We start from the raw sequence: 22,781 nt of genomic DNA, 5'->3' as shown, positions 1-22,781 counted from the left end.
AGCAGAGCACACTGTAAAGCTTCCTCTGGATTTTCCCCCTGCCTGTGTGAAGGCATCAGCCCTAAGAGCTCTGTGTACACAAGGATGACAAATACCTCTTGAGACGACTGAGAGAGGAGGCAGGAGAGCTGAAGGAGAGACACGGATAAAACGAAAACATGGCGGGAAGAGGGATTGATAGACTCTGCCTAGAGGGGCTGAAAAGAGAAGATTTAAATGGTGGTGGCAAAAAGATACGAAGAGGAGAGAGAGCAGACTGAGGGGAAGGAAGGCTGTGCTGCTTTGGGATGAGGGCCTTTCATATCCTCTAAAACACATCTGTGTGTGCAGCTGCCAGAAGGACGTGGTGTACGAGAGTCGGCGTCTGTACATGTACCTTGCGGTGGTACAGAGAGGTGGCCGCTGCGACAGCGATGGAGTGAGTCAGTGTTTGGGAGCAGCAGGAAGCAGGACGGATCTGGTTTCTATTCCTTTCCTCGAGACGTGCGGGATCATTTTGTGCTCGGGCGAAATGATCGAATGTTTTATTTATTTCAAACGTCTCGGACGACTCGGTGTAAAAATGCTGTGTGTTTGTACGAGTAAACGCACAGCTGTCGGTCTTTGTGTTGGGGTTACAGGTCAGCTCTGGGTCCTCTGTGGCTGTTTGTGGACTCGTCTACAGGATGGCAACAAGTCAGGAACATAAATGAAACTGTTGGGCGTTTGAACCCGATTAGGCTCGCTGTCCCACTTACTGATGTAATCGTTGTAACAGGGTCATTTGCACACTAGATGTGACAGGACAAGTATTTTCTGCCTGTTTTATATTTTGCCGTCCTTCCTGTGTCTGCTGGGAGCTGTGTCTGTCTCTCTGCCTTTATTACTTTATGTCTGTCTCAGGCTCTCTGTTGAATAGACGAAAACATCCAGTCTACAGAAGCTCAATGCACACTTTCATTAAGCTGATTTAACAGATTTCATCACCTGCAGCGAATCAGCAAACCTGCTGTTTTCTCAGGATGTGATTTTTGAGGAAAATAATTCAGATTCACGGTGACAGAATCTCTCACGTGTAAAATATTTGATAAAGACTAAATAATATTGTTATAGATAGTTTATTATGATGATGAAGGCTGATTGTGTGTGTGTGCCGACGTGTGAAGCACAGAAGCTGTTCCTGCTAACCATAAACATGTTCCTGGTTCTTACTTAAAGCGACACATTTTATTCCTGTTCGGGATGTCTGTGACCATATTTTCAGGAATATGGTTTGAAGCGATGAGCTGAAAGTTCGTGAAGAGAAACGTGCGATCGTCACATGTCCTGCGGTTCATCATAGGACCTGAAAGCTGCAGTAAAAGTCTAATGAGCTTTCTAAGGATGCTCATTAAGGACCTCTGGAGTTCTGCCACTCAAAGCTTTGCACCACAAGCTAAAAGCATCTTTGTTTAGGTTCATATTCCCACATTAATCAGCTTCATCAGTCGTAGGCTCCCAGCAGCTCTGGATGTTGGGGTCACATGACACCGTGTGCATATTGGTCAAGAGTTGTCCGCCATATTGGAAATTATACAACCTCCAGTTGCTAGGTAAAGATGTGTCGGTTGGGTGTGGCTCCCGGAGGTTGCGCCGGTTGCACAGAAGGTGCTGCAACAATAATCTGTGATTTCTTTAGTTTGGAGCCAATTTTTCCGGGTCATGAAATATCCCAGCAGTAGTGAAACTTGGAAACGTGCATTTTTAGAGTAACTGTTTTTAAAGTCCGGCTCTTCCGTTCAAACCGATGCAGCAAAACAGTCATTGGGAGGTTTTGGCCAACTGGTTGGCGAATATTCATTTTTCCTACTGGCAGGTGGTTGCCAGGGGTTACTGTAGGCCTCTGTGACGGAGCCTCACCAAACATTTTCACTACAACTGCCATCAACTTCCAGCAACCACTGGCCAGCGCTTGGGGACTCATTCAGTCATTTTTCACTCATGATCAGAAAGTGGGCCCTTATTCACTTATTCGTTGTCACTTGTTTATTTGACGTTGAAATGAGGTTTTCAAGGACTGAAATCTGCTTATTCAGACAGTTTAATGAGGCTTATTTTTCCATAGCATTGGATCTTTTTCCTGAATGCACATCTTTTGGCAGAGAACAAAAAAAACCTCTGAGTGAGAAACGAAAGAACATTAATTAGTTGTGCACAAACTCAATAACACATAAAAACATTATCAGTGTGCTGGTTTATGGAGTTTGAAGGCTTAACTTGTGTATTTTGGCCTCTGTTTGTATCTGCTGTGACCACGTTTGGTACCTGATGGCGTCACTGTTGCCGGCTTCATCTCTCAGGCTCGCAGGTTGCTGCTTGCTTTCAGTCCCAGCTTTTATCCCATTTGGAAGAAATAAGTTCATAAAACTTTAAAAACAAACATGCTTTTACCTGGAAAAGCGAAATCTTTAAAGGAGGCTCAAGGTTACATAAACGGCAATCAGTTATCAAACTGCTCCCAGAGAAGACACATCAGGTCTGTGACCTTCATTTAAAAGCTTTGCTTGAGTTTCATGACTGAATTACATCCCATCATACTTTATATCTCATGTTCTCACACACACACACACACACACACACACACACACACACACACACACACACACACACACACACACACACACACACACACACACACACACACACACACACACACACGCACAGACGTCCCAGAGAAACACTTCAGAGAGCGTCTCAGATCACAGAAGGACGCCCTGCTTGTTATGCCTGCCTGGCTGCTGTCTGATAAGCCCCGCAGCAGCCGCCTGACTCTGAGTGAGTGATACAGGATTCATCTGTGTGACTGCGAGTCCTGGACCAGCCGAGTCCACACTGACCTGGTTTCTGTTACGAGGCCAAAGGGGCTTTCAAGCTCAGACTCACCGACCAAAATGACATCCGGGATCTTTTGTTTTTCTGTGTAGCTGCTCCACAGTCTTTACCGAGATGTTGTCTAAAGATAAATATGGATCAAAAGAGTAAACAAACACACGACCCTCACTGCTCAGGTCCTGTTTAACACCGTTATTATTTGCTGCTGTTTTACGAACCGTTACCTCAAAACACTCCAAAAATAGCTGCTTATCTGGCCGTGCTCTCATTTGTGCTGCTTGATGAAAATACATTTCTATGAAACTGACAACAACTTATTCCCAGAACATGAGAGGCGGGTTATTTCTATAGCAAAGGGGGGACGTGCAAACACAAAGCTGCAGCACGAGCACGTCTGTGCATTCAAGCCTTGATGGGCGACGTATGAATCAAACATCACATGAAGTGAAGCTTTGTTGAATTGTTGAAACCAATCTGTTAGCTGCTCCAAGTGTGTGTGTGTGTGTGTGTGTGTGTGTGTTGCCTTCAGCGATGAATACAGGACTCATTAGAATTGCTGTCATGTTGCAGCGCTGCCTGCAGCATCTCATCTAAAGCACAGTGGAACAACCAGTCACATTTCAGTATCCACGAGAAGCACTGAAGAATAAAAAGACAAACAGCTCCGTCTCCTGTTTGGCCTGTTGAGATGTTTAAAAATGTTCTTCAGAGGAAAATCAGCGTGGAACCAGATCAAGCGGTTGCAACCTCTTCGTAAGTACTCGAGGGACTCTTTAAATACTGAAATCATTATTCTCGACAAAAGACTCCAGATAGGAGGCAGACGAATCTGTAGATTTCCTGGATATATTTGTATATATTTGATAAATAATAATATTAATGGCCTTAATTAAACAAAACAGTAAAAAAGTAGGTGTTGCTCCTACAGCGTAACCTTAATGCTGTTATTTTATAATATCCAACTATGGTGGATCCATCCACTCTTAATAACACAAAAGAGTGTTTCCTGCTTGCAGTGAAACGTGCTGCTCGTTGTCGCCTTCGTCCGCGACGTTACTTGTTGCTTTCTGTTCAATTTGCACAAACTGAACTCGGCAAAAGAGCTTTTGTCCCTTTAGCACCAAAACGACAGAATTCATTTCATTAAGTGCTTTTAAATCAAAACTGTGAATCCTGGAGGATTTTTGTAACCGTGAGATACTCGCTGCTGCCATCTTGGCCAGTTTTTAATCTCAGTGGGATTTTCCTGGTTAAATAAATTTTTAAAAATCAGCAAAAGCTTCCTGTTTATACGTCTTACACATGTGCTGTAGTGTATTTGTTGTAGTTAGGCCAGCACAGCGTGCTGCGTGCTTGATGTGTGACTTGCAGAGGGTTTTATCGGTGATCTGTCAGACACGAACAAACAGCTCGTGTGCCTGTAACACCTGCGTGGTGCAGCTGGTAATTTGCTCTATTTGTTTAAAAAATAAATCTGCATTAATAGAGCTTTAAACACCGAGGGACTGTACCAGCAGATCTCATGAGCTTTCATGAATACAGACATGACTTCATAATGCACGTTGATCCAGTGCTGATGCGCAAACATAATGTGAAGGTGAAAAACAAATCTAGATGTGCAAATACACTCTGTGGCTTTTTCCCCGAAGCCCCACCGGGCGTCCCTCTGTTCACCGTTCCAGGAAGCAGGATGACACGCTGACTGGCAGCAGCGCAGAGACGCATTAATGTGACAGTTTGAGTTAAAGCACCGTAATAAAAGGGACGGACTCAACTTCACTGTTTGCCACATTTTAAAAGCATTTAAGTGATATCTGAACTGATAACGAGCTTTTACATTTGTAAGATTCATTTTACTGCTTCAAACATACAAAATAAACGTTTCATGACTCTTGCTCTTCATTAAGGGGGGATGCTGTGTGGCCTCTCCACGCTGCTGCCGTTGTTATTTAGGACTTGTAAACAGTTTACACAGACGGTCCTGTGACAGCTGAGCAGGATGTGCGCTTACACCCATCCCAGTTCACTCGCCTTTCTTTTGACTATTTGCACTGGCTCCGATTTTTCAGCGAGGTTGTTGAAAGATGAGCGAGGTGTCAGGGACAGCAGAGATTGCAGCGATGTCACAGGATCCAGGGAGGAAAATTTATTGTGTTGGTCTTCCTGCAGCCCGCCTGGAGTTGGCAGCGTTTTGAATGTCACATTACTGTGTGGCTACAGTCGAGCTATTTCCAGTTTGCTCTGGACTTCAGGGACCAGAGAGGAAGTAAATGTACACAGACCGAGTTCATGCATGTGTGTGTGTACGGAGCATTGCATCATTACATATCATAGCACTCAGAAATAACTGCTTTAAGTGTGTGTGTGTGTGATAAATCATAGCAGAGGGTGGTGAACAATGTGTGGCCTCTGGTCTTGGCAGGGCAGGATTATTTCAGTAAGTGTCGTGTTGTGAGTCAGAGGGGTGTGACATTTAAATCTGTCCTGTCAAGAAAGACGGTTTCGTGTGTGTGTGTGTGTGTGTGTGCCTTTGTGTTGTGGCAGCAGGGGTAAGGGTTTGGGGAAAGTGGGGTCAGGTGGCGGGGGTGTGTGAAAATGTTAAAAATGCCATTTCTGCTTACACCCTGTCTCTCTAAAAAGGTGACTGTCCCCCTCTCTGTGGGTCCGTCTGACTGTCCGTCTGTCTCTCCGTCTTTCAGATAAGTTGTTCGGGAAGCGGCTGCTGCAGGCTGGAAGACACATCATGTCTCATAAGTCTTGGATGAAAACGGTGCCCACGGAGAACTGCGACGTCCTCATGACATTTGCAGGTCAATCAAACACACACACACACGTTCCTGCTGGTTTCTGACTGACAGCTCATTCATAGCTTTGATATCACAAACACAGAACTGTCTGCAGTTAACCCTCAGTGTGGAGCTGCTGCTCATCATCACTTACATTTTAATCTGCTTTTCATGTAGGAAAAGAGGGTAATCCCCGTGTTTGAAATGCTGGAACAATTTTCTGTTCTATCACAGAGGATCTCGGAGGCGCTGTGCCTTTTTTTATTGTTCGGCCCACTGTGATGTCCTGGGAATGTCTTGAGGAAACAGTTTTGGCAGAAACAATCACATGGACCAAAAAACTGAAATAATTAATGTTCAGGGGACAGACACTGTCTCTGTTTTTAAGATGAGGCTCACAGTGCTCCTTTTTGATAAAGCTTAAAGTTAAACCTGGATCAGATCTAACTGCTGCACTGTTTCTTCTTCTACTCTCTATATCAGGGGTAGGCAACTCCAGGCCTCGAGTGCCGGTGTCCTGCAGGTTTTAGATTGCACCCTGGGTTAACACACCTGAATCACATGATTAGTTCATCATCAGGCCTCTGGAGAACTTCAAGAAATGCTGAGGAGTCATTTAGCCATTTAAATCAGCTGTGATGGATCATGGACACATCTAAAACCTGCAGGACACCGGCACTCAAGGCCTGGAGTAGCCTACCCCTGCTCTATATGTTTAAACACAATTTGGCATTTAATCATTAGTTATTATTCATCTCTGGCTCTCTTCCACAGGGCGTCTTTAGTCCAGCAGAGGGCCGCTCATCCCCGAATCTGATTCTGCTTTAGGTTTCTTCCTGTTTCAAGGCAGTTTTTCCTTCCCACTGTCACCAAGTTCTGCCTCACAGAGGATCATGTGATTGTTGGGGTTTCTCCCCATGACTGCAGGGTCTTTATTTACCAAGACGACTGTTGGGAGCTGATTGGTGGTGGCATACAATATGACTTATGTTATATGTTAACTTTGCAATAACTGCAGTGAACACGAGCTTTTACTCTGACGCTCAGTCAGTCACTGTAGTGTCGGTGGAAAAATGTTAGATGCGCTCTTGTTTCCTAGTTTCACTTTCAGCTGTAAGCTGAGGTTGGTGCCCTGCAGGCCGAGAAGAACGTGATGATTTTTACAGCAACAGTGTTTCTCCTGTGTTCAGTAGTATGACCTCACACCTCCAGCTGCTGCTCAGAAATAAAAGCAAAGACTGTGGGAGTACTCGGCAGATCCTACGGGGGCGTCAACACGAACTCTTTGTTTTTCCACTTCCTGTTACAGATACTACAGATGACCACACGTTACTATGGCTACTGAACCACATCCGACTGGGAATCCCAGAGCTCATCATCCAGATCCGACATCATAAACACACGCGAGTCTACGCATTCTTCATCACCGCTACGTATGAAAAGTAAGAAATCAACCAATCAAATCAGAAAGGAGCCTCTGGTTCGTGCTTCTGTTCATTTCGCCTCTGTCAGTGCGCCCCAGGGTGGCTGTGGCTACAATGTAGCTGCCATCACCAGTGTGTGAATGTGTGGATGACTGGATGTGTAAAGCGCTTTGGGGTCCTTAGGGACTAGTAAAGCGCTTTACAAATACAGGCCATTTGTTGGCTGATGCTGCTGACAGTAGGACCGCAGCACTTTACTACTGATTATCATCTCGACTGTTCTTTTAGTTAATCAGTTAGTTCAATGTTTCACTCTCTCCTTTCAAATGATTAGAATATTACAGCTTTATGATAAAACTTGCTTGTTCTCGCCTTCACTGCTTCTTCAGACATATCATAGTTCGGGATGATGGTGCTGTTTTAACTGTGATCAATAATTAACAAACAGTGTTGGGGAGTAACGGAATACATGTACCGCCGTTACGTATTTAAAATACAAAATATGAGTAACTGTATTCCGTTACAGTTACCGTTTAAAAAGGTGGTATTTAGAATACAGTTACTTTGTTGAAATAAATGGATTACACGGCGGTACTTCCCTGTTTCATATTGTGGCGGGTCAGGACTGTTTGGGTTTTGTTTGACAGCTACGTTCTGTTGTTCCAGGCGGCAGCGTCACGGTTGCCATGGTTACAGGGTGACGCTCTCTCTGCGTGTTTCCTGGGTGAGAGAGCGCCTGTTGTTGTTGTTGTGCTAAGCTAACAGGCAGAATGCTACAGGTATAGCTCTAAAGAATGTAGCATCATGGGCAGTGTAGTCCGTGCTGCAGGGAGAATGGACTGCCATACCCGTTATGTGTCTGTGAGCGAGGGAGGGAGAAAAAGGAAAAGTACGAGCTGTCATCGAGCAGAAACGGGAGCTGGAAGCATGTAAATATAATAATAACCACTGCAGCCAAGAAGAGAGCCTGACGAGCCCAGTTGTAAGTAAGCTATTAAGACTCGACTGTACACCGTGTTCGTGTTTTCCTCTGAAACAATAAGTTCTGTTGGAGCAGCCTTTCAACGCCTCTCTCTGTCTCTGCTAGCAAAGTTGACCCAGACAACAAAGTAAAGCTAGTTTTCAGCTACGAGCCGACACAGAACCCACCGTATTAGCCAGAGGTCCCTTTACTACGGTTCGGAGCCGCGGACCTTCAGTAACAGTAATAAATCACAGCAATAGTACATTCATGTAGTTGTAAACAGCATGATAATATATTAAGTAATCCAAAGTATTCAGAATACGTTACTCTCATTGAGTAACGTAACGGAATACGTTACAGAATACATTTTGGGGCATGTATTCTGTAATGGGATACATTTTAAAAGTAACCTTCCCAACACTGTTAACAAACGACCCATCGCAGATATTACTTAATATCGCCTCTTCCTCCACTGGCTCGAGGTGTAGTTATTTTTGAACGTTACTACGGGAGTCGGGATGTAAAAGGCGAGAATAACCCTGCTGTGCTGTGTCGGTGTGAAGCAGCGCCTCCGTTTATCATAGCTTCAAATTTAGTTGCAGCTTATAGTAGGCGCAGCAGTTTAGCTCGTACACTGTGAATCACGAGTGAAGCTGATGGTGAATCAGCATTACTCCTCTGCTGCTGCTCTTTCAAGTTTTCCAGAGGCTTTAGCGTCATGCTAGCCTCTGTGTAGTGGATTTGCTGTGATTTCACTCCCACTGTCACAGACAGTCACAGGTGAGTGCAGGGTCACTTTAATATCAGCGCTGACTTTGACGTATAAATACAGAGAAATACGATCTGGGGATCAGGGTGGCAGCTGCTCCCGTGCTGCATCTCACCACAAATGTTGAATCCTCTGTGCTGACTGCGCTTTTAGACAACGGGCTTATCTAAAATAAACCTTTTACCTGTGAATGCAGTAAGAGCGGACAGATTGTGGGAAAGAAGAGAGAGAGACAAGCGGGCGTGACAGAGAGAGAGAGAGATAAAAGCAGAAAGGATGCAAGGTAAAGAAAAGCAAAGAGGAAGCAGTGAGGAAAGGTGGTGAGGAAGGATGGACTAAGTGCTTTTTTTAAAGTGTGCCAGTGGGTTTTGGATGAAAAGCACAAAGAAAGTGCTGCTTGACCACACACACACACACACACACACCGTAACGTGTTTTCATATCTTCGTGGGGACATCTCATTGGGATAATGCCTATAATAATAATCCCTAGCTCCTACCGTAACCACGAAAAATCTAATCCTAACCGTAACCAAACTGTAACCCTGACACTAAAACCACATTTTGAGTCTCAAACTCATTTGGTCCCGACAAAGATATGTAAACAAACACACACACACACACACCGTAACGTGTTTTCATATCTTTGTGGGGACATCTCATTGGGATGATGCTTTCCCTAGCCCCTACCGTAACCATGAAATATCAATGCCTAATCCTAACCCTCAGCCTAACTGTAACCCTGACACTAAAACCACATTTTGAGTCCCGACAAAGATATGTAAACACACACACACACCTGCTGTGGGGTTGGTTGACCTACATTTTATGTGGTAGAAATCATAACCCAGAAAGTACTCCACGTCCTCTTGAATTCCCCTCGGATAATGATTCCCAGTCCACCATGAAGCAGTGTGAAAAATCCTGTCCTGTTTTAGTTTTGTTGGACATGTTCAGCTGTGCCATTTGTTCAGTATGTTTTCATATCGTCACATGATTTACAGTTGTGTTGTTATCACGTTGTTATCAGCTGTACGTGTGGGAGTGTTTTGTGCGTTATTTTCAGAAAGGCTTCATACATTTAACTGAAAGCAGCAAATTCAGCTGTAACAGAACATTTTCTTACCTGACATGTCATCAGTTACTCATTCTGCTGCTCTGACGGGGCAGTTTACGGTTTGCCATTTGGATCTGCTGAGTTCCTGCATTACCTGCATTAGCATAAACACGCAGAGCTCTCCATCAGCAGTATTACTTTACAAGGTTAGCTTTGTCCACACTTTGCATCCAGCCTCACTGTAAGACTTTCTCTCTTTGTGTTTTTGTATTTTCTTGTTAAAAAGCTGAACACTTTTTGATGAAATAAGAAAAGAGAGACTCTCATTAAGATTCCTGGCAGCAGCTGCACACCTCTAAAAGGCCTCCTGGTTTTGGCTTCGATTACTAAACAGTTGGTTTAAACAGATAAAGCCTCGTTTTTTTCTTCCTCACACAATGAGCTTTATTGTGACGGTTGTGCGCTGTAAGCAGTATTCAGGCGTGAAACACAAGCTTACACCTCAGATTTCTGCTGTAATCCATCAGGTGCCGTCCGTGCTTCTTTGTGCTGCCCCTGCGAGCACATGGAGCTGCATGATGGATGGCTGTTACACATCGGCCGTACGTCTTTGTGTGTGCGTGTAAAGACTATATATACATGTGAGGGCGAGGTGAGCTCTTAGCCTGCAGGGAACAGAGAGGGAGCTGCATTATTATTGAGATTTCAGCACAAGGCCGGCGGGAAGGACGGACGGAGATGGAAAAAAGGATGATGGGATAGAAGGAGGGGAGGAGAGCGATGGATGAAGAGGGGAGGCTGAGAGAAGACAGCGTGGGCATGAAAGAGGACGAGAGCATGGGGATGGAAGATGTGCAGGGAGGCATGATGGGAAATGAGATGAGCTGAAGGACAAACCATTGTTTTTTTAGTAATGTGGAAAAGTGGCCAAACAGAAGTGCTGCAGTGCTGTGAATTAAGATAAATCAGGTGATTATTGGGATTATTTTTAGTGTCAATCATCAGTTTAACCAACATGTTAGAAGAAAAAAGGACCATCCCAGTATCCATACATGTTTATAACTCATAGCTGTAAAAAGAGAGACAACACCGCGTGTTGCTGTTACTATGCAATTACTCCCATTATTCCTCTCGCCGCCTCCATAATGTGCGGCGTAACCACCAGCAGAGTTTGAGAGCCCGGGTGTCGTCGCGTAGGCAATTAGAAACAAAAGGTCTAATTAGACGAGATTAATGCGCTGCAGATGACACAGATTAAATGTGTAGCGTGGGCGTCTGAGGCCGGCTTAAAAAAACCTGCCTGATGTTGTCGTGCAGTTTGCTGCGAGGCGCCGAGGAAATGGGACTGAGGAAAGCGGTGAAACCCGAGTTCGGCGGAGGAACACGGAGCTTCTCCTGCGAGGAGGACTACATCTACGAGAACATCGAGAGCGAGCTGTGCTTCTTCACCTCGCAGGTCAGTGCGACTCCAGTTATTCCCAGGTACCTGCACTGGGAAACCTTTTTCTCACGTTGCTTCCTCCTCCTCCTCTTCTCGGTGGCTGCAGGAGAGGCAGAGCATCATTAAATACTGGCTGGACAACCTACGTGCCAAACAAGGGGAGGTGCTTCATAACATCAGCTTCCTGGAAGGCCAGCCAATCAGTAAGTGATCAGAGCTAAAAGCTCCGTTATCTTCAGCAGGCCGCGGCGTGTGTGATTGTTTACTGCAGTTATGCTTTCCTCTCCTCGAGCGCTTCTCTCTCTAACTAAATAAAGTAACTCATCAGCTTAAATATGCTTTGCTGCTCGCTTTGCTCTCTGCAGTCCCGGAGCTGAGCGCGAGAGGTGTGATCCAGCAGGTGTTCCCTCTGCATGAGCAGAGGATCCTCAGCCAGCTGATGAAGTCTTGGGTCCAGGCTGTTTGTGAGAAGCAGCCGTTAGGTTAATAAATCAAAGCTCGCTTTTACGCCGTTTCCATCTCTGACTTTGCTGTTTGCCTCACCGTTATCTTATCGATCTCACAAACAGATGATATCTGCGACTACTTCGGGGTGAAGATTGCCATGTATTTTGCCTGGCTGGGTTTCTACACCACCTCCATGTTATATCCCGCCGTGATCGGTTTTGTGCTTTGGATGCTCACCGAGTCCGATCAGGTGAGCAGAGATGAGCCGTGTGCTCGTACAGGAAAAGGAAACAATGACCCCGCCCAGTCAAACCCATAAATGTCTGCATGCTTGCCTCAGACGAGCCGGGACATCTGCTGCGTGGTGTTCGCCCTCTTCAACGTGGTGTGGGCCACTCTGTTTCTGGAGCGGTGGAAGCGTAGGGGGGCAGAGCTGGCGTATAAGTGGGGGACGCTGGACGCGCCTGCAGAGTCCCTGGAGGAACCACGGCCTCAGTTCCGGGTGAGAGAAATTAAAAGTGCTTTACAGCGTCAGATAAAGACAGTACAGCAGAGTGACACTGAACAAAGCTGTGCAACAGGAATTAAGTTCAGTTATAGCTGATGAGAAACAGAAGGACAGATTTAAAGCAGAGCATGAAGCAACAAATAGTCCAACATGTAAGGAAGCTGAGTTATTTGCTCTATAGTGGGCAAATATCCAGATAATATTTAAAAATGAAGAAGCTCCCAGTATAACACACTGGAGAAACTGGTTACATGCTGTCCTTGTTATGGGAAAACATCCCTGCAGGACTACAGCTGAAAATAGACGACCTGTTGTTAAACGCTCACCAATGACAGCGAGCGTATCAGAATGATGCTGACAGCTGCACAGTTTCCTTTTTTCTCCTGCTTTATTCACAAAAACTTTAATTATGTAATTTGGGAACAGCTTTAGTTACTCTTCCACTACAAGGAGATGTCAGAAGTGGAACTGAAGATTGATTGATTGATTGATTGATTTGGGGTGGCTGTAGCTCAGGAGTCGAGCAGGTCGTCCACTAATCGGAGGGTCGGTGGTTTGATCCCTGGCTGCTCCAGCCTGCAAAAACAACATAACAGCTGATCAACGTGCTGTACCAAAATAAGAGAACAAAAGAATAAATCGGTACACAGGGCAAAAACACAGATGACAACTCACACGGGCTAAAGGCCGAGGAGGAAACGTGTGTTTTTAAATGAGCTTTAAAAGCAGCGAGGGATGGAGCCTGCCTGAGCTCCAGAGGAAGCTCATTCCACATTTTGGGAGACAAAGCTGCAAAGACTCGGTCTCCTCGGGATTTCTAAAATGTCTCCGGGATAGTCAAAAGCGCCTGGCTAGCTGATCTGAGAGCATGAGACGGCACGTAAGGGTGAAGCAGCTCAGGCGAGACCATTAAGACTTAAAAACAAATACAAGAATTTTAAAATGGATTCAAAACTTAATGGAAGCCAATGAATTGCAGTAAATGCTCAGATCAGAGTCTCAACAGGACGGGTTTAATTTTTGACGGCTGCCTCAACTGAAATAAGGAGAACTTAACCACAGTGTTGATGTGAGTCAACGAGGCGAGTTGTTTAAAGTGCTTTGAGCAGTGAGAGTAGAAAACAGTCCGTTTATGTGCATTTATGTGAAACGTGCTTCATGTTTTCAAAAATTGAAGAAAAAAATGCAAAGAGGAGAAGTGTTTAAGGTCTGTGCTAACTAAAAATAAAGACAAGATGATAGTTTATTAAATTTTAATGAAATTTTCAGATTGTTTCGGTGAAGTTTAATAAACTCCTTGCTATCTAAAATATAACAGGACACCGGAGTAAATTCTCGAGCATCTCACACTTCTGATAATCAGCTGTCTGCTTGATGTTTATTCAGCTGTGTAAAAACTATAACTTTAATCTCAGCCAAACCGATTTACTCAGGAACAAATAAAATACTAAAAAAAAGCCAAACAATAACATTTTTAAGTTATCTAAGTGACTTATATATCATGTTTAACCTGAGTAGCGAAAGACAGCGGTGGGTTTGAAAACGAGTAGCCGGGAGTCCGGTGTTCTCACGGCTCTAGTTAGCCTAGCCCCCGGCTAGCTATCGAGCTAGTGGCTAACAGACGTCTCCGAAAACGTCGGAGCGCTTTTGAAAATATGTGGTGTCTTGATAAACTGAGCAGATATTTGAGGTTTACACAGCTACATTCTCGCCTGAAAATATGTTAAACGTTTATTTTGTGACCCAGAAAGAATAATAAGAGTAATATTAAAACTAACTAGCTGCTGCCATTGTTGGAAATTGAGCAGGGCCGCGATGGGCTGCGCTATGAATTCTGGGACACAGCTTCTTCTTCTTCTTCGGGGTTTAACGGCAGCTGGCATCCTTGTACATGCAGTGCTGCCATCTTCTGTTTCAGTCCGTTATTACACTCTTAAATCCTACTACTTATTCCTGCGTCTTTTGTGATCTTACAAAGCTTCAAACGAAGCGTCGACTATTAAATCAGTCGTCGACGATTTTGATAGTCGACGTAATCATGACTAGTCGACTAATCGTGGCAGCCCTAATTTAAAGCCAACAATAAAGGCAGCGAGTCTCCTGTGTGATGGCTGGCTGAAGGCTCCGCTTCACATTTTACCTTTGAGAACTCAAATAAGTGCTTTGTACAGATAATACAGTGTGTTTTCCCTCCAGCCTCTCCTCTTTAACTCTGTTTCATATGCTCTGTCTGCAGGGAATCAAGCGCTGCAGTCCTATAACGGGATGCGAGGAGTTCTACTATCCTCCGTGGCGGAGGCGTCTATTCAGGTGGCTGGTCAGCCTGCCCATCTGTATCCTCTGTCTCTGTTTTGTCTTCCTGGTCATGCTCATCTGCTTTGAGCTGCAGGTCAGTCCAGCTGTCAGCATCTGTTTTCTTTGTTGTGTCCCGCTTTGATGAATACAGCAGCAAACTTAACGCAAGAAAATCATCTTCTTCTGTCAGATTTCTTTTAGAGTTTGACGTAATGAAGCGTTTTAAAGAAGCTTTAATGGCCATGAAACCAAAAACCACAGACAGTGGTTTGATAACTGATAATAAACAAACAGACTCCACGCTTCATAATCCAGAATGTGAGTGTTTATTTCCTTTGGGGGCTGAGACGTGAGAAGTTGTGTTTGTGTCTCTGCAGGAGTTTGTGATGGGGATCAAGGAAATGCCTCGGCTGGCTCGCTTCATCCCCAAAATCATGCTCGCTATCACTGTGACTGCATGTGATGAGGTGTACAGGAAAATCGCCTGCTGGCTCAATGACATGGGTGAGCGCCGAGCTTCTAGGCCGGCAAAACGTAACCGCAGATTCAGAGCAGAGCGTCTCTTACTCAAGATAATCTCCTGAAAGTCGCTTCCTTAATATTAGTTATTAATATTAGTTATTAATATTAGTTATGGATCGCTGGCAATTCCTTTTGAGCGCGACCTGCTTAGCTGTGGCTCGAGAGGTCGAGCAGGTCGCACGAATCAGAAGGTTCCTGCAGTCTGGACATGATGCGTCCATCAGCGTGTGTGTGAGTGTGTGTGTGTGTGAGTGTGTGTGTGTGTGTGTGTGTGTGTGTGTGTGTGTGTGTGTGTGTGTGAGTGTGTGTGTGTGTGCGAGTGTGTGTGTGTGCATGTGTGTGTGTGCGAGTGTGTGTGTGCGAGTGTATGAGTGTGTGAGTAGAAGTGCTTTGAGCGCTCAAATAAAGGAGTGAAGCTCTCTCTGTTCATTAGTTACTAATTAATGATTAAAACTTTTCCTGTGTGCTGCATGTTTTTAATGGTTCGCAGGTGTTAAGCTGATGTTGTGTTTCCACAGAAAACTATAGACTCCAGAGTGCCTATGAGAAAAATCTCATCATCAAAATGGTTCTTGTAAGTGTCGTCCTTTGCTTTGGGATTGGGTGGAGGTACTTCCTCTTCCTCTTTAATCACACCTGGCCTTTCTGTCTCTTGCAGTTTCAGTTTGTAAATTCCTATCTCAGCCTTTTTTACATCGGATTCTACCTCAAAGACATGGAGCGCCTGAAAGAGGTGAGACGTTTCCGCCGCTCAGATCCTCACGCTCACTCGTCGATGTCGTCATTAATCCGCACATCCGTGCGTTTGTCCGTTTGTGGAAGATGCTGCTGGTGTTGTCTCTGATCAGGAGTCTGCAGCGGCAGGTCCGGGTCAATGTGCTGCCTCACATCTCCCTGAAGATCAAGATGCTGGTGGTTTCTGTTCCCTGGTTCTTCAGGGCTTTACTCGGGAACAAAGTACGATCCCTGTTACGCGTAGGGAAGGTCAGAGGTCTGTTTCTGACCACCTCCGTTATGCCTTTGCATGCCAGCTCGGTGCCAATCGGTGAGCAGGTGTGCTTTGGAAAGAACGCGTGCTGGTTTGTCTGCTGAAAGCTCCAAACTTCCACGCTGTTAAATGGCTGCAGGGCTGTTTTCATTACATCTCTGTATTTGGGAGACTTGGGACTTTGTAGGAGTCGGCAGATAATGTCTGATTATCTAAAACAAACTTTATATTCAATAGGGCTGCCACGATTAGTCGACTATTACAATCGTCGACGACTAATTTAATAGTCGACGCGTCGTTTGAAGCTTTGTAAGATCACAAAAGACACAGGAATAAGTAGCAGGATTTAAGAGTGTAATAACGGACTGAAACAGAAGATGGCAGCACTGCATGTACAAGGATGCCAGCTGCCGTTAAACCCCAAAGAAGAAGAAGCTGTGTCCCAGAATTCATAGCGCAGCCCAGCTCAGTTTCCAACAATGGCGGCAGCTAGTTAGTTTTAATATTACTCTTATTATTCTTTCTGGGTCACAAAATAAACGTTTAACATATTTTCAGGCGAGAATGTAGCTGTGTAAACCTCAAATATCTGCTCAGTTTATCAAGACACCACATATTTTCAAAAGCGCTCCGACGTTTTCGGAGACGTCTGTTACCCACTAGCTCGATAGCTAGCCGGGGGCTAGGCTCACTAGAGCCGTGAGAACACCGGACTCCCAGCAAATGTTTTCAAACCCACCGCAGTCTTTCGCTACTCAGGTTAAACATGATATATAAGTCACTTAGATAACTTAAAAATGTTATTGTTTGGCTTTTTTAAGTATTTTATTTGTTCCTGAGATTAAAGTTCTAGTTTTTACACAGCTGAATAAACGTCAAGCAGACAGCTGATTATCAGAAGTGTGAGATGCTCGAGAATTTACTCCGGTGTCCTGTTATATTTTAGATAGCAAGGAGTTTATTAAACTTCACCGAAACAATCTGCAAATTTCATTAAAATTTAATAAACTATCATCTTGTCTTTATTTTTAGTTAGCACATACCTTAAACACTTAAAGCTGTAAGCTAATGATAGTTATATAAGAGCAGATGCTGCTGGTGCAATAAGCTGTATGTTTTACTCCAATGGATGATGATCTGATTAGTCGACTAATCGCAAAAATAATCGGTGACTAGTCGACTATCAAAATAATCGTTTGTGGCAGCCCTAATATTCAATGACATCAACTGTCAAAACGCGCCTCTTCATACTTATTCTATTGGGTCTTTCATCTGAAGATCAGTCTTCCTGGTATTCCTTGTGATGGGAATTGTGGATTTCTTTCTTGGGCTTTTTTCCCTCTGTGAGTCATCTTGTCCCTCAGCTTCTCACCATCTACTCCACCTTTCGGATTCTCGATGTCAGCTGACTTCCCAGTTTAAACCAGCACAGCTCAGGCTCTCCACATGTCGGTAAAGCTTTCTGATTTACTGGAAGTACCATGAAAGGCTAAAATCATTTAAAACACGTGAGACTTTTCTTGTTTCCAGTTGATGAGAGAGACGTCAGCTGTTATGTGTCTGAGATATGTTTGCAATCAGAGAGCAGCGTCTCCGTCTCTCAGTCCCTGTGCTGTCTATTATTGATTATCTCTGTTTCTGTGCTGTAGCATCTTCTGCGCAGCGTGTTGTGCATCAGTGTTTGACCTGAAAGAGCTGCTTTCAGATTAAAGGCAATAATGGATTGTGAGCGTTGTGGTGATGCAGTCGCTGTCTAACCTCTGCATGTGTGTGTTATATGATTGAAGACATTAAACTCTTGGCTTTAACTGTTAAACCTCAGTTATGGTTTAATGCAACTCAGTTTTTTTTTCTGTGCTTATTGACAAGATCAGAGAAACAAAGAAACATTTTTGTTGTAAAAACCAGGAGATCACTGACTTTAACCAGATTAATTAATTAAACTCTTAAGCAACTTTATTTTGTAAAGCTAAATAAATACTTGGTGCACAGACAGAGACACGTTCACATCAAACCTAAATGAAGGTTTATTAAAAAATGGTAACGAATCCCAAAATGATAAGAGTATAGTTGAGTTCAGTTACCTGTTTAATCTTCTTCCAGATTACTTTTTCAGAAACAAAGAACTGTGTCCGTGTTGGACTCACGCATGAGATTAAAACTAATGAAATGATTTTATTTGTAGCCGTTCTGCTTCCCGTCACTTCCTGTTCTGGACGCCTCCTGTTCGCCCACAGGTCAAAGTATTTAGACGAGGGACCGGGCCGTGGGTGCCGCAGCGTCTCCTGTTGCATGAAGCATCAGTGACAGAGCCGGGAAACAGGACAGCTTTGAGGTTTCTAGTCAGCTGTCCACAAATAAGCCCGTCGCACGTCTTGACTGCTGCGTCTAAAGAAACTTTAGTTTCAAGACTGATGAGCTTTTCACTCGAGCCTGTCACGGGGCGGAGCTGTAACTTTTGTGCGTCACTTTGTGTCTCGGCTTGGTGGAGCAGTTTAGTTGAGAACGGTGGTTCGTTCGTGTTGCCGCGTGCAGCGAGGTCTGTCGGTGAGAGGCTGCTGAGGGTCCTACAGGGTCCTTCCTACTGCTTGGAATAGGGAACCATTCGGGCGGAGCTTGCCTTGAGCACAGTCTGCATACATGTGTCTTTATTTGAAATGTTTTCACCTTATTTTATTAAGTCCTCTCTCTTTCTCGCTGCTCCTCCTGCACTCTGTCCACTGTCATCTATCCTGTCTTGTTTCTTTTAAATGCTCCAATCAGTGCGCTGTGATCTGTGGGTGCTGCAGCTGTTTCTCTGCCTTGTGTTTGTCAGATGCTGGCCACTCTACTCATCATACGCCAGTTCCTTCAAAACGTTAAGGAGGTGCTGCAGCCTTACTTGTATGAGCGTCACAAGCTGGGAGAGCTTACGCTGCGAGCCGTGTGGGACCTGCTGCTGTCGGTGCTGCTGAAATACGCCCGGCTGGCAGCTGGAAAAGCCATGGCATCTCCCACTGACCAGACCATGCCAGGACCCGGACTGAGGGGCACCAGGCCTGGAGTGGGGCAGCCAGAAAGAAGGTGGTGCTCTGAGCCGTTCAGTAAAGAAAGATCCGACTGTGTCGGTGCGGCGAACCGTGGCGTTCATGTGTTTAGCTGTCATTCACACCAACACTTGCTGCGTTAGTCACTACAAACAGAGCTGCTCGGGTGCAGACAGAACGACACTTTATCGTCCTCCGCTATTGTTCACGCACCGCATGCAGTTATGATTCATCGCTATCAGACACCGAGTGCACAGACCGCCAGAACAGGTTGGCGCACAGTTACTCTGACGTTTATCTGTCTCTTCACCTGCTCTCAGGGAAAAGAAGTGTCTGAACGGAGGATGTGGAGTGCCTGATGAGGAGGAGGGAGCTGAGAAGGACGAGGCTGACAGCGGGAGGTTCAGCGAAGGAGAGACGGAGGAGGAAAGTTTGATCGACTGCGGCTTGAAGCTGAGGAAAGTCAGCTTCATAGAGAAGGTACAGTGCCGTGTGACCTGCGTCAGCACATTCACGCTTTAGAGGTTGAATCATGTAACTGATCAGCAATGTTGTGGTTAAGGTGGACAGAAAGGCGGCGTGCAGCGGGCCCCCTGTGGACAGCAGCTTTCTGGAGGAGGGAAGCCCCACCATGGTGGAAAAGGGAATGGACCCGGCCTCGGTGTTCGAAATGTGCGACGACGACGACGACAACGACAACGGAATTCATGACGTGAAGGACTCGAGCGGGGGCAGGGCTGAGGCTGCCGATGCTGCCGCCGGTGCCGCCGCAGCCAGCCCGCTGCCTTCTGGATCTGAGAGCAGCACGTCGCTGCGTCACAGAAGAAGAGGCCGGAGCGCCGAGAGGGTCGAGCCGAAAACGAAAAGGGAATCGTGGATGGATCCCCCAGAGGAGAGAGAGAGCACCACGCTCACTCAGGCGGAGATGGAGAGCTGCATGCAGACGTACTCAGTAAGTGTACATATACACTCGCCCTGCACGTACGGCTCAACTGACACCTTGGCTGATTGTGATTGGGTAGAGGATCAATAGGGGGTCCATGGCACTCTTTGGGACACTCCCACAGGGCTTAAATCTGGGATTCTCCACCAGTCGCATTTAGAACTGAAGAAGCTTCTCAGATGAGAGGTCTTTCCAAGCTCCTTAGACTACTGACAGAAGGGAAATGCAAGTGAGGTCAGAGGTCAAATGTGACATATTTGGATCCAAACTCTAGTGTGATATTTAGTATTTAGTATAGTTTTAAAGATCAGAGATTTTCTTGAAAGTTTGACCTCATTTGAAGAAGCGATCAGAGGTGATTGAGTAACGTGATATTTACAATCACTATCTGCCTGCATAGTTTTACATGCTCAGTGCAGCATTATTATCACTGAGGTTCAGATCAACCAAGTCAAATGTGATGTGATATTTTGAACCTTATAAAATTGGTACTTTATAAGTAGCATATGTTGTAGGGGTGGGGGAAAAAATGGATACTGTGTAGCATGGTGATATTTTGTTTGCTAATAATGTATGGATACAGGGACAGCAGAAATCGATACTTTGTTACAAAAAGGTTTTTGTGCTCTGACTTCAGAGCATGTTGATCCTTTTTCTGAGCAAGAATCCTGACATTCCTTCACTGTCCAAATGTGTTTCACTTTTTTATGGCAGCAATAAACATGACAGTTTACTTATTTTAATTTAAGACATGTTTTATTTTAATTAAGTTTAAAACTTTTTTATTTAATGTAAAATTATATTTTGTTTTAATTTACTTTCAAATTCTTCAGTTGCTGAAGGGGCTGCATAGTTTTCATAAACTGCATAGTTCAGAATAGCTATAATTGTACCAGATGGTTGATTCAGTTAAGTTGGACTAGACTGTAATACAAACCGTTCAGTTTGTCAACAATCAAACTGAAATGAGAGAAAGACTGAGTGTGAGACTTTGATATTAGAGAAAATGAATATTGATAAAGTTTACCTTTATGTACAGAATCTGAATATCGCAAAATATTGTAAAAAATTGCAATAATATCGTATCGTGGGATGTATGGTGATTCCCACCTCTAATATGTTGACTGTACACCACACGTGTGATAATCATCCCCGCAGACCTCGGTGGATGTAAGCCAAAGTTTCCTGGGTCGTTAACATGAGTTCATTCTAAACGTCTGGTGTTTACAGGCAGAACGACTCGTTCTCTGTTATTCTCTTTAAAAATTTGAATCCTAGAACTACAACATGAATCCTACAGAACTTATAAATGCTTGTATGACTGCCATATCTTATTATATCTCATCTACAAATGAGTTTAGTCCACAGAAAATGCAGCGTCGTCCGCGGCAGCCATGTAGTCACGTACTGCACAGACTGCATTTGGCTTATTGCTCCACTTTGTCCTTCTTAGGACACTTTCCAAGACTACCAGGAGATGTTTGTCCAGTTTGGCTACGTGGTGCTCTTCTCCTCTGCCTTTCCTCTGGCTGCCATGTGCGCTCTCATCAACAACATCATTGAGATCCGCAGTGATGCCTTTAAGCTCTGCACCGGCCTGCAGAGGCCCTTTGGAGTCCGTGTGGAGAGCATCGGCCAGTGGCAGGTAAGAAATGCACTGTGTGAACGTCTAAAAGTGATAAATTAAAGGTCAAGGGGAGCTGATTAACACACAAACGGCGTTAATGTTAACAATCTAATCAAGTTCATCAGTAATCAGAGTCTGGCTGAAGCACAAAGTCAGAAAAAGATGGAAACCTTTTATTTTCCCGTTCACAGACTGCGATGGAAGCCATGGGCCTGATTGCCATCATAGTGAACTGCTACCTGATTGGTCAGTGTGGTCAGCTACAGCGTCTCTTTCCATGGCTCAGCCCTGAGATGGCCATCATCTCCATCGTCATCCTCGAGGTACCGCAGCTACTTCCTGCTCAGTCTGAAACACAGCGGCGCTCGTTCAGTCTTTTCCCGTCACACAGTTTTCTTACCTGTAAAGACTGAGATGGACATTTAACAGAACAAACAAACAACTTCTTCAGTCGGTAAACTGTGTAACACAGAGATTTCACTTTCATGACACGTTGTAATGAAGTAGAAGCCCAGGAAACAAACCAGTTTTAACTCACCAAACGCATGAACGAAGGACCTGAAACCGTCTGTGCACAACGCTGCTGCTACAGCTTGTAACATATTTAGAAACAGGCTGCGCTTCACTGAGCCGGCCGTCTGCATCCACAGAGGTCAACAGCCTGCAGCTCTGTGCTGGCCTGATAAAGAAGTTTGAGCCCAAATGTTGCAAGAATGACCTCAAGTGACAAGTTGCTTAAAGAGGACGTTTGAGGCACCGTGTCCTATTTACTGTGTGTGAATTACTTTATAATTGTTTGACTTCACCTTCCTTGTTTTCCACCTCTCTGTCTGTTTGCAGCACTTTGCCATCCTGTTGAAATACATCATCCATGTGGCTATTCCCGACATTCCTACGTGGGTCAAAGAGGAGATGGCTAAACTGGATTACCAGCGCAGGGAGGCCTTTAAGGTGACTTCAGGGAGTTCGAAGAAGTCTCCCTCATTAACCTTATGATGCTGCAGTTGTTTCTTTTTGGAAATAAATGACTAAAGTTGCTTTGATATTGTAGCAAAATGACTGTGTTACTGTGAAGGTTGTCAGCTGTGCTGCACGACACAGGGAAAGAGATTAGCTTGTAGCTGCCTCAGGAGCA

The 22,781-nt window shown here is 44.8% G+C and overlaps 1 protein-coding gene across 2 annotated transcripts in view; it reads left to right on the top strand.

The window, feature by feature from the left end:
• The window catches only part of ano8b (anoctamin 8b), a 40,097-nt gene that overhangs the window by 13,230 nt on the left and 4,086 nt on the right, over positions 1–22,781 (top strand). Inside the window, exons 2-19 of one of the 2 annotated variants that reach the window (XM_087830760.1) lie at positions 5,550–5,660; positions 6,946–7,078; positions 11,167–11,305; positions 11,397–11,493; positions 11,656–11,772; positions 11,860–11,987; positions 12,078–12,239; positions 14,482–14,634; positions 14,918–15,044; positions 15,581–15,636; positions 15,721–15,795; positions 15,885–16,019; positions 18,866–19,113; positions 19,397–19,556; positions 19,639–20,028; positions 21,473–21,664; positions 21,838–21,969; positions 22,487–22,597. In XM_087830760.1, coding sequence (XP_087686886.1) covers positions 5,550–5,660; positions 6,946–7,078; positions 11,167–11,305; positions 11,397–11,493; positions 11,656–11,772; positions 11,860–11,987; positions 12,078–12,239; positions 14,482–14,634; positions 14,918–15,044; positions 15,581–15,636; positions 15,721–15,795; positions 15,885–16,019; positions 18,866–19,113; positions 19,397–19,556; positions 19,639–20,028; positions 21,473–21,664; positions 21,838–21,969; positions 22,487–22,597 — 2,666 coding nt within the window. The remainder of the gene's footprint in view (positions 1–5,549; positions 5,661–6,945; positions 7,079–11,166; positions 11,306–11,396; positions 11,494–11,655; positions 11,773–11,859; positions 11,988–12,077; positions 12,240–14,481; positions 14,635–14,917; positions 15,045–15,580; positions 15,637–15,720; positions 15,796–15,884; positions 16,020–18,865; positions 19,114–19,396; positions 19,557–19,638; positions 20,029–21,472; positions 21,665–21,837; positions 21,970–22,486; positions 22,598–22,781) is intronic. The other variant, XM_087830762.1, reaches the window with a different exon arrangement.

The sequence above is a fragment of the Neolamprologus brichardi genome, chromosome 17 (assembly GCF_056152115.1).
Source record: "Neolamprologus brichardi isolate AB-2024 chromosome 17, ASM5615211v1, whole genome shotgun sequence".
In the NCBI taxonomy this organism is placed as follows: domain Eukaryota; kingdom Metazoa; phylum Chordata; class Actinopteri; order Cichliformes; family Cichlidae; genus Neolamprologus; species Neolamprologus brichardi.
This window is presented reverse-complemented; position numbering and strand designations above follow the sequence as displayed.